Source organism: Oxyura jamaicensis, chromosome 30, assembly GCF_011077185.1.
Source record: "Oxyura jamaicensis isolate SHBP4307 breed ruddy duck chromosome 30, BPBGC_Ojam_1.0, whole genome shotgun sequence".
In the NCBI taxonomy this organism is placed as follows: Eukaryota; Metazoa; Chordata; class Aves; order Anseriformes; family Anatidae; genus Oxyura; species Oxyura jamaicensis.
The window spans coordinates 114,832-130,266 of record NC_048921.1 but is presented as its reverse complement, the minus strand read 5'-3'; the positions used below and the strand labels follow the sequence as shown (position 1 = coordinate 130,266).

Genomic DNA, 15,435 nt, shown 5'->3' with positions numbered 1-15,435 from the left:
GGAAGTATTGCGTGAAATGAGAAAAAAGTAGAGCAAGAATTACACAGCATTGAAGCATAACTTTTGAAGAGAATAAATATATCTAAGGTAAAGCAAGAATCACACAGTCTTACTGTAAAGTATAACACTTGAAAAGAATAAATACCTTTTTTTTTTTTTTACTAAAGGATACTTGGATACAACCATAAGCATTCAGATGCCTTTTGTTCTACGCCCTATACATATAAACCATGGGCATGACACATGAAACCAGAGCTCGATGTCTTAACACCGCCATGCAACGCTTCCACGCGGCGAGTTGGCCGGGGTGATTTTCATATCTGATGGAAGCTGAGAAATAATGGTCGTGGCTGATTGTTCGTTGCAGGATTTTCCTCTCACCCGCGGCCAGCCCTGGGTGCAGCACTGTGCTCGCTCACGAGGCAGAGCATCTGTGGTCGACATCCCGTCCCCCCCCCCCCCGTTATCAGATCCCCGGAGCGGCTCCTGGCCACGATGTGGCTTGAAGATTTGGCTTTGTTGGCTTCCGACGTACTGCAGAGCCTCCTTAGTTACAAGACAGGAGTGTCTCCAGCTCAGCTTTTGTCTAAAGTATGTGCGAAAGCATCATGGCTTCTTTTACTTGGCCAAAAAAAAAAAAAAAAAAAAGAAATTGAAAGAAAAAAAAAGAAATTGAAATTGAAGAAGAGGAAACAAAGCTCTAGTTTCTCTTTATTAGAACGATGATGTTAGCAGCACTTCCCAGTGTCAGCAGCTTCACTTTTCACAGTTGCTCAGTGGACCTTTCTTGGCCTGTATATTTTTTTTTTTTTCCTCATCACACTAAACCAAGAAAAGAGTAATTTTTGGTTTTGAACCCAAAATAATAAAAATACCGTGCTTAGAAAAAAAAAGTAGGGCTGGTAAAAGTCCCCACTTTATTTTACTTTACGTAAATTTTGGTGTGGCGTGTCCTTTTATTGACATCAGACTCCCACGGGGGCGAGAAGCACAACCGGACTGCCAGTTAATAGCCACAGCACTCACATGGGCAGCACTTATGGGTGAAAACATTGCCCTTTGCCTCCCTCTTATTTCTCCATATCCCTTTTTTTTGGTGATTTATTTATTTTTTTAATACAGCTGTGAGCGTTTGCCCTACTAAGCAGACGTTGCCCCAGGTAAATGGAGTACTGCTTTATTACTGACCATCGGAGCACACCAGACAGTGGAATTTCACTCGTCCAGCAGGTGGGTGGCCCGAAAGGACTCTCGGATTTTATTTGCATCCCTTCGTGGGGTGTCCATGTGCCACAGAGAATACAGGGAGCGTCTTGAAAAGGAAGCACCCTGCTTGTTGTGCATCACGCAGCGTCCCTCCCATCCATTTGTTTTACAGGACTTCTTCCCTCGCCTACCTGCCAGACTTGCTGGGTAAAGAGAAGGGAAGATTAAGTGAGAAAACGAGTTGAACGAGCTGGCCTTGCACAGCCTCTCTTCAATATGCATATTACTTCCTAGGTCCTTCATGCATCCTGTAAAGCTATTTTAAATTCTCAGGGATATAATGGAGAACCCAGAAAGGAGCAAAGGAACGAATCCCTTCCATTGTGCTGCTGCCCTTCGGAGCCCTGGGTTATAACAGGGGAGGGTGGGTGCTGTACGATTCCCTGCAGGCTCCCTAAGCAAATTTTTGGTTACCGAGCATGCACCCAAAGGTGTAAAACTGCCCTCTTAGCTGCTCAGAGAGTCACCTTGATACAAATCTGTTGAAATTGAAAGGGCGAAGCAGAGAGCTGCTTGCTAAGGATGTGTGCTCAGGAAAAAACGTGCAAGGGAGTAGAACTCATTTGTCCCAGAACAATTTACCTTTCAGAACACTAATGCCATTTTAGCAGATTTTTGTAACACAGATGTTGGTGTTACTGTTGAGAGGCAGCCAGGCTGGGGGCAGCAACCCGAGGGACCTCCCCAGCCAAGTCAGCCCCTACAAAGACTCTTCATCCTCCCCTTTCCTCTCTTCATCCTCGGCCTCCGTCCTCTTGTCCACCTTGTACTTGAGGCGGCGGAAGGGGTCGGTGAGGCTTCTCCATGCCCAGTCATCGAAATCCTCTGCCAAGAGAAAATTCCTGTCCACCAGCTCGGCAGCCTCCTGCCAGTTTCGGAAGCAGGCAGGGCCCAGGCGGCTGATCTCCTCCACGGCGTCCCCAGCGATGACCTCCCCGTTCGGCTTCAGCACCACCACCCTGGGCACGTCGGACACGGCGAAGCGCTGCTCCAGCTCCCTGGGAGGGGAAAAAAAACTCAAATCAAGACACGTCAAGGTCCTCCCGCCGCACCCCGAGCTCCTTATTTCGTTCAGGATGGGTAAGAAAAAGGGAGGCTGCCATACGCGCAGCGGGATGACGCGCAGCTCGTGTATAGAGTTAAGGGATGCTTGGCTGCTTGCTGAATTGTCTCCAGCAGAAGTGGCCTTTGGAAGCAACACAGGATAAAAATCACCCTGCTCGTTTGTTTAAGCGCTGGTAATTACGCAGAGCTGAGCCATATGCAGATCTCTGCAGGGCCGGTGAGAGGGGGAGGGATCCAGGTCCTCGGGATAACTGCTGCGCCTCGTTTTACACGAGCAGCACACGACTACGGATAGCAGCAAGAACCCCAAAACCGTGACGTGCTCCCATCTGAAAAGGAGCTGGAAGTAATCCCGAGGATTAACCACAGCTCGCCCCGTGGCTGACGAGGTTACAGCGAATCCGTCCGCATCTCCCGCCCGTCCCACCGCACAGGTCAGTGACCGCTGCCGTTGTACGTGCCCTGCCCGGGGGATCCTTCACGGCCGGAGCTCCTCGTACGCCGCGTCCCTACCTTTTGAACTCGTCCCCGAAGGGCAGGGACAGCCACCTCTTGGGCATGGTCCTGAGGAAGGCGTCCTGCTGCTGGGCGGTGGCGTCCCGGGAGACGTAGACGAGGCCGAGCTGCGAAGCCCGCTCCACGTAGAACTCATCCGTCAGCCTCACGAAGAAGTCCCTGAGCACCGGGGCGAACCGGCGGCACCGCGGGCACCCGGCCGCCCCGAAGTACAGCAGCACCACCTTGTTCTCCAGGGCCTGCCCCAGCTCCCGCTCGGTCTCCACCTCGTCCCGGTCCCCGGTGTTCACCACCAGCACCTTCCCGGCGAACAGGGAGGCCATGGGTGGCCTCGGCGGACCTCCCGGCGGTTTACCGACCGGTGAGTGCCCGGTTTGTGAGGGCTGGGAGGATGCAAGGTGTGTGTCGTGTGTGTGTCCCCCCCCCCCCCCGGCCAGCTATAAAGGTCCCAGCTATTAATAGGGGCGGATTGTGCCCAGCCCCTCAAGATCCGCTTAAACCGCGGCGCTTGGAGGGACTTCGGGCGGTACCGCTGCGGAGGCCGGTACCGGTGCGGAGTCCGCACCCTGCCGGGCCTCGCACAGCGCAAAAACACCGGAGAAACAAGGAAGAAAACGCCGTTTTTTATTAAAATTCACCCTCCCACCCCCACCCCCACGCAGCCTCCACCGGCACGGAGCCTCCCCCCCGCGGCGCACCGGAGGGCGGGCCCCCCCCCCCCCCCCCCCCCCCCCCCCCCGCGGTGGGCAGCGAGCCCTCAGCCAATGGCGTCGCGAGCTGGAGGGGAGGCCCCGCCCCCCACTCCCCTCCGCCCCCCCCCCGCCCCCGCCCCCCCGTGGGCCCCCCCCCGGCCGCCGCGGGGGTGGGGGGGGGGGGGGGGGGGGGGGGGGGGGGCGCCCCCCCGCTGGGTCCCCCCCCCCCCCCCCCCACCATGCAGCCGGTGGGGGTCTGCACGGCCTCCCTGGGCTCCCTGGGGCTGATGAGGTTCTTCGGGGTGCCCTGGTCGTGGAGCCTCGCCGCCACGCTGGGCATCTGCCTGGGCAGCGGAGGATGGAGGCTGCTGCGCGTCCTCTGCAAGACGGCGCTGAGGGACCTCTTGTAAGTGCTGCCGGGGCCTCCTCCTCCTCCCCTGTGCCCGCTGCCTCCGGGTCTCACCCCGCAACGCGCGGGGCGAGCGTTGGGTGCCAGCCTCCGGTGCTGCCGCTGAGCCTCCGCTCCGCCGGCTGCAAGCGGAGGCTGCGTTGCTTGCCCCGTTTCCCTGCCCCTCAAGGGGGGAAAAAGAGCAGGGATCGGAGAGAGGCAAGGCCTTAAACGGAGCGAGCGAGGGCTGGGAAATTGCCCTTAGGTGCCCCGGAGCGGCTCGGTTTGACCCCGCGAGCGGCGGCGGGGCGATGGAGGCCGTCCTCTGTGGCTGGCGGGGTGATGGAGGCTGAAACGTGGGGCGTGAAGTGGTCGCCGGGGGCACGGAGGTCTGCGGGGAGCCTCCTGCCGCCACCATCTCGTGGAGGTCCGCGGTTTCCAGGCCTCCGCGAGGCTGTGCCTCCACCGCGGAGGATTGAGGGCTCGTGCCGCAGCTGCCAGGGCCTCCTGGCTTTGCCGCGGCTGTCACGGCGCTTTGAAGAGCTGTTTCCTCCCGATTGCCTGGCAGAGCTGGAGGATAAAACCGGGCGAAAGAAAAGCCCCCTGAAGTATCCGGGAAGCGCAGCAAACCGCGTGAAAAGGCTCCTCTGTTCTGCCTTTGGCACGGCTCGGCGGCGGGTCACCGCGAAAGCCCCGCGGCCACAGCCAGCAGCTTGCTGCCAAAGGGATCCCTTCCCCCCTCCGCCAGGGCTTCGCTGCCCCCGCTGCTGCTCCCGGCACAGCCCTGGGAGCTGCGGGGGCTTCAGAGGGCTGATATTAAATGACCTTTCGAGTTTCTGGGGATCCTTCCAACTTTTCATCGCCGCCACGAGACCCGTTATGTGCGCCCCGCCGTTCTCCTTCGGGCGGTGCTGGTGAATTTATTTCTGAGCCTCGGTTGTAACCGATAGCCGAAGCGAGGGAGCCGCCAAGTCCCCAAAGAGGCCACCAAGCCCCCAAAGATAGCATCCTCCAAGGGCATCGGAACGGCGTCCGTGGAGCGCCTGGAGCTCAAGCAGCAGCTTTGCCATCAGGCCAGAAGTGTGTCAAGGTTGAACTGGCAGCCACAGAGACTCGGAATAATTATGTAAATTACAGGAAGCCCCGTTAGATCAGCCTGCTTTGTGCGCGGTCACTCTTCAGACCCACAGAGGCAGCAATTTTTTCTTTATAAGCCCCCCCCCCCCCCGGCTGGGTTGTTCTGATTTTAATTTAAATCTGTGCTTTCTCCCTGGTAGTTTTTAGGCAGCCTGGGTTCCCACCAGCCCGGACAGCATCGGAGGCTGACTCATGGGGAGATGTGTGTGCAAGCAGCACGCTGGCAGCTCTGCCTCCTCCTAGAAACAGCATGCCCGCACGTCTTGGGGCTAAAAAGGGAGCTTTTGGCTTCGTTTGCTCGAAGCTGAGCTCGCATGTTGCTCTCAAACAGTCAGGTTATCTTCATCATTTAATTACCTTCAGATCCCGAGGGGTGCGACTGTACAAAATAGCACCAAGATGCTACAGAATGTGCCGGCAGGATGCTTCCTTTGTAAAACATCACCTTTTTAGGTGAAAGCGGTGGTTGCAAGGTCCTTTTTTGTTTTTAATTATCCCAGAAGACATCCTTAAAAGAAGGGCTTGTAGTTTAGCCCCTCTGCTATTTTCCGGAGGCTTGGTGGAGTTGGTATCAGCGCGCGGATTTTCCCTGATTTGCGGCATGGGAAGTTAGATACCAAAATGCTAAAATAGGCACGTAATGCTAAAATCACCATCGTTCTCTGTAGAGCCGCAGCCGTTCAGCGTCCCAGTCTCAGCATTTATGGTTAAACTGTCCATGGGCGGCCGAATTCCAGTAGGACCCCCGCGTGGGGTGCACGCATCCTGTCCTTTTCCCCTATAACATGGAAAATTGAGCAGAATATTGATCCGAAAGTGTCAGCCTTTAAAAAAAAATAATAATCATTTCAATATAAACTGAAGAACCTTACCAAAATACACAGCAGACAGACAAAAGCCATCACCAAACTTGGTGGAGGTCCAGGTAACACGAAGTGGCCCTGCAGAGGGAAGCACCCCAGCCTGTATGTGAGCGTGGATGTGTGAATCTCAGGTGTGGGTATCAAACTTGTCCGAGGACGTTGTGATTCCTGCTACGCCTTTTCTTTCTCCGCAGCGGCCTCTCGGTGCTGTTACGAGTCAAATACAAGCTACGAAGGCATCAAAGGGCCAAAAGCACAATTCCCAAGATGTTCCAGGACGTCGTCCGCAGGCACCCCGACAAAGTGGCCCTGATTTACGAGGCCACCGGTGAAAAGTGGACCTTCAGGGGGCTGGACGAGTACTCCAACGCCGTGGCCAACTACTTCTACCAGCAGGGCTTCCGCCTGGGGGACGTCATCGCCATCTTCATGGAGAGCCGCCCCGAGTTCGTGGGCCTCTGGCTGGGGATGGCGAAGGTTGGCATCGAGGCGGCCCTCATCAACTTCAACTTGCGCTTGGATTCCCTGGTTTACTGCGTGACGACCTCGGGTGCGAAAGCCGTGATCTTCGGAGGAGAGCTGTCTTCAGGTGAGCCCCGGGGTGCTCGTGGACTGCGATCGGCTCGCAAGCTGCTTGCTCGGGCCTGAGAGGTCGAGTTTGCTACAAACCAAATGGTTTTTTAGCCAAGTTAAAAGCTGGGAAGGATGATAAACCTCCTAGTGGTGTTAAAAAACAGAAGCATTCCATTTGTACCCAAGGCTAAAAGAGGAGCAGAGCTGCAGGCCAGGCTTGTTGGTGGATGCAGCTTTTAAGTGCATCCTCGCTTCCCCAGTGACCTCAGTTCCAATGGTCATTCTTAGACCCGATGATTTATTTTCCTGGCTCACCTGTGTGAAATCACCGCGGATCATAACATGGTGAGCACGTGGAGGGGCAATTTTACACCTTTTTTTTTTTACTTCATTGATGCAGGTGGTATCTGGACAGGTACGATGTAAATATTGGAAAGGGGTCCCTGGTTCTTCAGGTCCTTCCATGGCAGTGATGTTTTGGGGCAAAATAGGATGTTACGCAGATTATTTTTGCCACTGCCTCGGGTGCTGTGCTTGTTGCGAAAGAGCCTTGCTTTGTGTTGCAGCAATATCCGAGGTGAATGGGATGCTGGGGAAGAACATGGCAAAATTCTGCTCGGGTGACTACAACCCAGAGGTTGTTCCGGCGGAGACCCGACATCTCGATCCTCTTCTGAGCACTGCATCCAAATCGCCCCCAGCTCAGATCCCCGTCAAAGGTTTAGATGGTAAGTTTATGAGTGATTTTTATTTCTCAGCGTGCCGTGCGTAAGAGCTAGGTGAGAGCAAAGCAAGAAAACTAAGCAGGCAAAGACAGAGGGATTAAATTAACCCAGTTTGGGGTCACAAATAGAAGAAGGGGGAAAAAAAAGAGAACAAAAACCAAGATCCGTGTTCCAGTGCGTTGTGTTTTAAGTTTCCCAAGACTTCCAAACTTCACGAATGTGTTTAATACCTGAAGGAAGGGGATTGATGCGTTCCCCAAAACAACTTCTGTTACAGGAGAACGGCCACCGGTATGTGCATGGGGTGAAGAAGGCTGTGTGCCCAGGCTCACCTACTGCTCTGTTAGCTCCAAATTTATTTTTGTCTGCAGCACAGAACAGCCCGCGTTACCTTCCCCCACAGCTGCCTCGCGTGCAATGGAAATCTTTCCTGGTGCTATGCCTGTGCGGAGGATGCGTGTCGGTGGTTTTTGTGATTCAGGAGAGGGGAAGGAAGAGGCCAGCTGGCCTCCAGTCTGTATTTAAAGAGAGCGAGGCACATCCGAGATCGATCAGGATGAGACTCCCTTTGGGGACTTCGTTTTCGGGGGGAGGAGTGGTGCTGCAAAGAGGCCTGAGGCATTTCTCCCTTTAGATTTATTTGTCATCAGATTCTCAGATCTCCTGCCTGCTGTCAGACGCAGGGTGAGACCTTTCCTGTGGGTTGGTTTGGAATTAGTGTCTGGCCTGGAGCGCTAATTGAGTTCCAGGGCAATTTGCTGTCTATTTACCTCGGTGGGTGACATTCAGACCCTCTGCCCGGGCCGCAGCGGGACTTGTGTGTCCGCCTCCGGTGCTGTCACCGTTTCAAAGCCTTTCTCCATCTGCTAGGAACAAACCCAAAAACACCTTTTCTCGAGGGGTTTTCTCAGGCAGCTGAGAGCAGCCTGCCTGACGCCTCTCTCCGTTCTTCCAGACCGGCTCTTTTACATCTACACTTCGGGCACCACGGGGATGCCCAAGGCTGCCATCGTGGTGCACAGCAGGTGAGGACCTGGGGAGGCCCTTTTCTCTCGCTGCTCTTTTCCCATAGAAAACCCTGAATCTTTAACCGTCTCGTGTCCTTAGCCTGTGCCGTGTTCTTCCAGGTATTATCGCATCGCCGCCTTCGGCTACTACGCCTACAAAATGCAACCGGAGGACATCGTCTACAACTGCCTCCCGCTCTACCACTCTGCAGGTAAGCCTCCTCCTCCTCCTCTGTGGCAGAGGGGTCGTGTCGGTCCCCTGGGATCCTCCGAACAACCCAGAACAGCCAAAGCTGACTCCGGGACCCTCGTTTTTCAGGTAACATCATGGGAGTCGGCCAGTGCCTCATCCACGGCCTGACGGTGGTGATCAGGAAGAAGTTCTCGGCCAGTCGCTTCTGGGATGACTGCACCAAGTACAGATGCACGGTGAGGGCTTGCTGAGCAGTTGCTGCCTTCGGTGCTCAGCTTGAGAGTCCCTGGTGCTTGCATTTCACTGCTTCATTATCGATCTCCAGACAGTTCCCCATTTTTGGCCTGTCCTCCGTTCCTGTTACTTCTTACCGCAGTCCTTGCCTGCCCAGCTCTGTGCTCCTGCCCTTCCTCGCCACTCAGCAGCAGCTTTCCCCCAGCTCTCAGCGTCCTCCCTTTGCTTCTCCTCCCTTGTCAGTGTGGGAATAAATAAAGGGTCTGGACAAAGGTAGGAGGAAGGAGAGGTAAAGTCCCTTTGAGAAGAGAAATGTGCGTCTTTAAATTGCTAAACCTGGGCATGTGGGACTGAGAGACTTTTTGATGTCTTTCATCCATACTCACCTGCTTCCCCTGTAAAGTTGTCGAGACCGACTCTGAAAACACAAAGAGATTTGTTTGCATCCGTTGCTGTTGGGGGAAAGCTGTTCCTGAACTTAACCACACTAGGAACGCCTCCAGAGGAATTCGCTTGGCAATCCGTAGCCAATAAATACCTGCTCGTGTTTGTGTCAACATCACCCGCTAATTTAAGCAGCTTTTTCTCCTTCCTGGTGTTTATCTTGCTCGTCCCCCACAGGGAGTATTTATAGATGGTAACTGGATCCCCGCTCAGGCTTCGTTTGTGGCTGACCACTCATTCCCCGCACCTTCCGAGGGTGCACCTATTAAAGCACGAGGGGTTTCTGTTATAGGGCTATCTTTATTCACACCTTCACTATTTTCTGCTGTTAATGTGCAGCTTCCAGAGGGCAGTAACCGATTTACTTTTGTATATTTTATCATGGAAGAGAAGAAAAAAAAACAAACTTAACCTTGCAAACACTGATTTTATTAAAATGCCTGCCTTGTCTAGCTCCACGAGGTGCACTGGTGCCAGTGGCCTTGTGGTTGGCTTTTTCCAGGGCGTTGTAAGGGTCACCTGAAGCCTAAGCTGTGTTTTTGTGTTTGCTGCTTCAGATTATTCAGTATATCGGGGAAATCTGCAGGTATCTCCTGAATCAGCCGGTCCGGGAGTCAGAAACCCAGCACTGCGTGCGGCTGGCAGTGGGCAATGGTTTGAGACCCACCATATGGGAGGACTTCACGAAGCGCTTCCGCATCAAGCAGATCGGAGAGTTCTACGGAGCCACGGAGTGCAACTGCAGCATTGCAAACCTGGACGGAAAGGTGAGGGCGATTTGGGGTGGTTTTGCCTGTTTCCTCTTCAGCGGGGGTTAAAGAAAGATTCCCAGAAAGCGGCAATTCCAAAACCGAGCAGTTTTCCCCAGCCTTTTGTTTTTCTCTGTCTTTTGGAAGGTCGGTGCCTGCGGCTTCAACAGCCGGATTTTGCCCAATGTTTATCCCATTCGTTTGGTGAAGGTGAACGAGGACACGATGGAGCTGATCCGTGATTCCAGGGGGCTCTGCATCCCCTGTCGCCCAGGTGAGTGTTAACCTGAACAAATCAATCGCAGCTCTTTGTTCTAAAAAAAAACAATGCTCTCTGATCGGTTTAAGGGGCTTCTGGTGTCATATATGGGCTCACTTCTGGATGTTTCCTCCAAAGATGGGTCAGTTCGGTTACTGAACATCTTTGAGACAAAGGAGCCACTCGCCGGCACGCACACAGCTTAACTCCTTGTGGAATACGTCACGAGCTGGTGTCATCCTGTGCTGTTTGATCCTGTTGTCTGCAGGAGAGCCAGGATTGCTTGTGGGGCAGATAAACCAACAGGATCCCCTGCGCCGGTTCGACGGCTACGTCAACGAGAATGCCACCCACAAGAAGATTGCTTACAACGTGCTGCAGAAGGGGGACCAGGCATACCTTACAGGTACCGTCAGTGGGAGCGCAGGATTCACCGCTACCGACTGCAAACGTTCCTCAGCGTTGTGCCAAGACGGTCCGAAGGGACCCAAACCTGAGGTTCTCTTCTGAGAGGAACAGATGTGCTAGTGTTCCGAAGCTGCCAGCCTTTGAGGTGCTCTGGGTGTAAGGAGAAATGTCTGCGCTTCAAGGAGGGGGAGTTTTTTCCCTGCCCTTTTTCCCCGGCTGCAGCTTCCTTCTCTCCCGTAACGTGGAGGTGCAGAGCATGGTGGTGGAAAGGCACCGACCTGGTGCTGTGTTTCCGTGTGAAGAAGGCGATGCAACATCTGACCCGGAGATGAGAGGGCGAGAAGGCAGGTTCGAGTGCTGCTGAACTGCGCCATGACATGGCTCGGTGTCTTTTCTCCCTCCTAGGAGATGTGCTGGTGATGGATGAGCTCGGCTACATGTACTTCAAAGACCGCAGCGGTGACACCTTCCGATGGCGAGGAGAGAACGTCTCCACCACAGAAGTGGAAGGGATGTTGAGTCACATCCTCAACCAGACAGACGTTGCAGTGTACGGAGTGGAGGTACCAGGTAAAATCTCAAGTCAGAACTCTGAAGCTTTTGGGAGAAAAGGCAAAGGTACCAGATCTGTGTCACACTGCAGAACAGGAAGAAATCAATCACTTTTATTGAAACCAGGCACCTGAAAACGAGAAGATGTGACGGAGGCTGATGGTGGAGTTTGACAGAGTTGCATTTATTCTGAGCAGTAGAAATAAGCTGAGCTGTGGGGGTAGAATCATTATTTCTTGGAAAGGGAAGGTTATTTTGATGTGAACTTTACAGAAGCGAAGTGTGAAAAGACCATTCTCTGTATGTGGAGGCTTTAAGTTACACAGGAAAGAGGAATTGAGAATGGGATGGGGAGGGCACAAATGGGGATGGGGTGGACAGCCTGTTGTCTTGGAGGCTGCTGCTTCAGTGGTGAAGGATTCCTCCTGGCTTTGCTCATGGGAGTTCTCATTTGTGAAGCATGGGTCTCCAGCACAGGGAAATCAAACAGGAAAAAAAATAAAGAGTAAGGATTAAAAAGGAACTCTCGAGCAGTATGGGTATAAATAAAGGGTCTGGACAAAGGTAGGAGGAGGGAAAGGTGAAGTCTCTTTGGGAAGATAAATTTGTTCCGGGCAAGCATTGGCCAGAAGGGTGCCCACTGTGACCGTTTGGTCCCCTGAATTTTTATCATAGCATATGTGAGAGAATTGTGATGAAAAATGAAAATGAATTGGCAGTGGACTTGGTATTACATTGGGTTTTCCTCAGTGTGTTGCATGGAAAGAGGCAAGGGGGAAATATCTGTCCTCGAATCTCTTAAGTTTCATGCTTAACTTTTGCTGCTTCTTCATGTCCTGGTGTCTGTACCTGAGCTGTGCTCTCTTATTTCAGGGGTGGAAGGAAAAGCAGGAATGGCAGCAATCGCAGATCCTAAAACTAAGGTGAACCCCAACGTTCTGTACCAGGAGCTACAGAAGGTGCTGCCTCCTTACGCCCGGCCCATCTTTCTTCGTCTCTTACCCCAGGTTGACACCACAGGTATGGGGGATTCGCATGCCTGCTGCTCTCTGGGTTCAGATTTCAGAAGGGACTGGGTGTTGCCACCTCCGGGGGATGCGAAAGCTGAGAAAGCTGCCCTTAGGCAATGCGCTGTAACTGGAGTCAGTTGGCCGCTGTCCCTCTTCTTCAGACATTGCGTAATGAAGTCCCCACTTGTAGTACGCCAGGCACATAAATACCATTAATAAAAACTGTATTTGAGCCTTAAACGAGAAACGAGCTAGTTCCAGGCCAATAAAGCCGGAGCATTTTGCCCAGCAGTGAGGTTCTCGGGAATGTCTGTGAAGGAGCCTTGCATGTGTGCAGCGCCGCAGAAGAAATGTGCACAGAAGCTCTTGACCCCTCTAAAATCCTCTGTGCACCCTCCGCTGCCGTTCCTGGGCTGTCGCCTGGCTTTAATCTGGTCACCTCGTGCCCACATGCTCTTAACCTTCCTCACAGTACGACCAACAGCTGTTAACACAAGTAACATTTGGCTGCTTTCTTTGTTGTTTTCAATTTCCTGGGAATCCAGACAGCTCTTCTGCCACCTTACGCGTACGGAGAGCCAAAGATTGCACAAGCTTTCTGTAAGAGCACGGTAACAATCAGTATAGTTGCTTCAGATAGCTAATTCTTGAGCAAAACTGAACTGAAAATGAAATGCCATCTGTGATGTTTCTCCCTCACTGATGCTTACACAGTGGATGCAACGTGTTTTGAGTATTTCTTTTCCTCCTTTGAAGGTACTTTTAAGATTCAGAAAACCCGCTTGCAGAGGGAAGGATTTGACCCCCACCAAACGTCAGACCGGTTGTATTTTCTGGATCTAAAGCTGGGGAAATACGTTCCTCTGGATGAATGCCTTTATGAAAGGATTTGTTCTGGAAAAGCCGCTTTATGATCTAGTCTGGATCGAGCCTTTCAGAGGAAACTGTGACTAACTGGAGGGATGATGCCTGTGGGAAGCGGCAGATTCCCGCTTAATATGCAATGTGAGATCCTCCTACAGTGAATCACCACCGGGGAAACATCTCGTGGGGTGTTGCCCTCGCCTAAAGCACATTAACCTGTGACCTGCGCCTCTAGAGAGCACTGACACCCCATTAATCTGCTGTTAAAAAACCTAGAGAGAGTATTTTTGTAACCACTAACCACTTAGGTGGAAGAAGTTTTATGGTTTATATTTATTCGTATCCTGAGGATAAGCGGAGATGCTCGTGCCCCACGTGGGTTTCTTTTTGCTTCATCTCCGAACTTGACTTACCAAGTTAACTTTTAACAGTGCGGGTCGGGCAGCCTTTAATTGTGTTAGGTGATGTTTTATGTTAACTACACCTGGAAATCTCACATTCACGTGTGCCAAGCCCTTAGGGCCGGGGAGTTAAGGACATTAGTGCTTAGAGGCTAGCCTCTGGACTCAGAGCAGGGTGGGATGAGCACCGGGAACAGGGGTCGTGATGGGCTGGGGGGAGAGGAGGGAGCCTGGTGGTGCTGTACTGTGCTAACGTGAACTCTAAGGAAATGTTAACGGCAACGCTGCTGTGCGTGTTCCTTGGGGAGGGCAGGGGGGCCCGGTGAGCCCTGAGCCCAGCAGGATGGTGGTGGGGAAAGGGGAATGAGACGGAACAAGGGAAAGCACGACGATTTTGCAGGTTTTAGCTGCAAATACACAGGAAGTGTGTTGTGTATCAACCACAAGGACAGGACTGAGGCAGGGAGTATGAGGAGGGAACGACCCTAAAAGATAAGGGAAGAGAAGACTTCATACACACAGTTAACAGAAACAGCAAAAACTGACTTGGACTGCTGAAGTCTGAAAAAAAGAAAGGAGGGGTCAGAAGTTTAGCAGTGAGGAAGACTTCTGGCCTTCATCAGAAGACCACCTGAGTACGCTGGACGACCACCCGAGGACCCTAGAGCGCATGTGAATAGGGGTGGGAACCTATGTTAACGATTCTTTGGAGACCTCATGAATATGCAAGAGACTTAACGGGGTTGGGGGGGGTGAGATGAATATGTATATATCCCGCTAATATAAGCAATGTGGCAGCAACCCTTGGAGTGGGTGTTAGGTGGAGTGATCCCCCACACACCCGGTGCCGTAATGAAGAATACCTGCTTAATAACTTTGGTTATTGAGTTTTCACTGTGTCAGAAAGGAGGAGAGTGGAGAAAAAGCTGAGCAGAGGAAAAGGATCTGGGGGTGTTGGTCCATGCTCGCCTAAACACGAGCCAGCAGTGTGCCCAAGTGGCCCAGAAGGCATCCTGGCTTGTATCAGGAATAGCGTGGCCACCAGGAGCAGGGAGGTGATCGTCCCCCATACCCTGCTCTGGTGAGGCCGCACCTCGAGTGCTGGGTTCAGCTTTGGGCCCCTCACTACCAGAAGGACATCGAGGCCCTGGAGAGTGTCCAGAGAAGGGCAACGATGCCGGTGAAGGGCCTGGAGCACAAGTCCTGTGAGGAGTGGCTGAGGGAACTGGGGGTGTTCATTCTGGAGGAGGCTCAAGGGCAGACCTCATTGCTCTGTGCAACTCCCTGAAAGGAAGGGGTGGGGAGCTGGGCTTGGCCTCTTCTCACAGGTAACCAGTGATAGGACCAGAGGGAATGGTCCCAAGTTGTGCCGGGTTGGAAATGAGGAGACATTTCTTCTCAGAAAGAGCAGCCAGGTGTTGGGACGGGTTGCCCATGGAGGTGGTGGCGTCACCGTCCCTGGGGGTGTTCAAGGAGAGGTTGGACGTGGTGCTTGGGGACGTGGTTCGGTGGGTGACATTGGTGCTAGGGGGATGATCCTGGAGGGTTTTTCCACCTCTAACGACTCCAGGATTCATCGCCCCAACAGCGGCCGCCGCTCCCCGGGGCCGGGACGGGGAGGCCGCGGGCTCGGAAGCGAGGCCGAGGCCTGGAGCAGGGCCTAGGCCGCGGGTTGCTAGGCAACGCCGCAGCGCGGAGCTCGGCCCTTCCGGGTTCGGGACGCTTCTCTTCCGGCCGACGGCTCCCCGCTTCCGGCCGGCGGCTCCCCGCTTCCGGCCGGCCGCCCTCCGCTTCCGCCGCCGCCATGTCGCGCCGGATCTCGGTGTTCCCGTCCCCTCAGGAGCTGGGCCCGGCCCTGGCGCAGTTGGTGGCGCAGCGGGCGGCCGGCAGCGGCGGCCGCTTCTCGCTGGGCCTCTCGGGGGGCAGCCTGGTGGCTCTCCTGGCCCGGGAACTTCCCGCCGCCCTCTCCGGGCCCGGCGGCGGCGGCGAGCCCTGGCTGGTGGCGTTCTGTGACGAGCGCCTGGTGCCTCCCGGGCACCCCGAGAGCACCTCCGGGGCCTACGAGGTGAGCGGGGCCGGACCCGCGGGC

The 15,435-nt window shown here is 53.9% G+C and overlaps 3 protein-coding genes across 3 annotated transcripts in view; 1 reads left to right on the top strand and 2 right to left on the bottom strand.

Annotated features, from left to right (window-relative positions):
• Positions 1 to 699: 699 nt before the first annotated feature.
• Positions 700 to 3,245, bottom strand: NXNL1 (nucleoredoxin like 1). The gene is made up of 2 exons (XM_035308741.1): positions 2,845 to 3,245; positions 700 to 2,264 (listed from the first exon to the last, which is right to left on the bottom strand). The coding sequence occupies exons 1-2, from the start codon at positions 3,168 to 3,170 to the stop codon at positions 1,967 to 1,969; spliced, it is 624 nt and encodes a 207-aa protein (XP_035164632.1). The 5' UTR covers positions 3,171 to 3,245; the 3' UTR covers positions 700 to 1,966.
• A 516-nt stretch (positions 3,246 to 3,761) lies between these two features.
• Positions 3,762 to 13,910, top strand: SLC27A1 (solute carrier family 27 member 1). The gene is made up of 12 exons (XM_035308707.1): positions 3,762 to 3,945; positions 6,122 to 6,516; positions 7,067 to 7,228; positions 8,181 to 8,250; positions 8,353 to 8,444; positions 8,552 to 8,661; positions 9,661 to 9,870; positions 10,000 to 10,126; positions 10,380 to 10,517; positions 10,925 to 11,089; positions 11,945 to 12,091; positions 12,838 to 13,910. The coding sequence occupies exons 1-12, from the start codon at positions 3,779 to 3,781 to the stop codon at positions 12,993 to 12,995; spliced, it is 1,941 nt and encodes a 646-aa protein (XP_035164598.1). The 5' UTR covers positions 3,762 to 3,778; the 3' UTR covers positions 12,996 to 13,910.
• LOC118155445 (AP-1 complex subunit mu-2-like) overlaps positions 8,057 to 15,435 on the bottom strand; it is a 9,171-nt gene continuing 1,792 nt past the window's right edge. Inside the window, exon 4 of the mRNA XM_035308708.1 lies at positions 8,057 to 8,113. Within this exon, the coding sequence (XP_035164599.1) occupies positions 8,072 to 8,113 (42 nt within the window). The 3' untranslated portion in view covers positions 8,057 to 8,071. The remainder of the gene's footprint in view (positions 8,114 to 15,435) is intronic.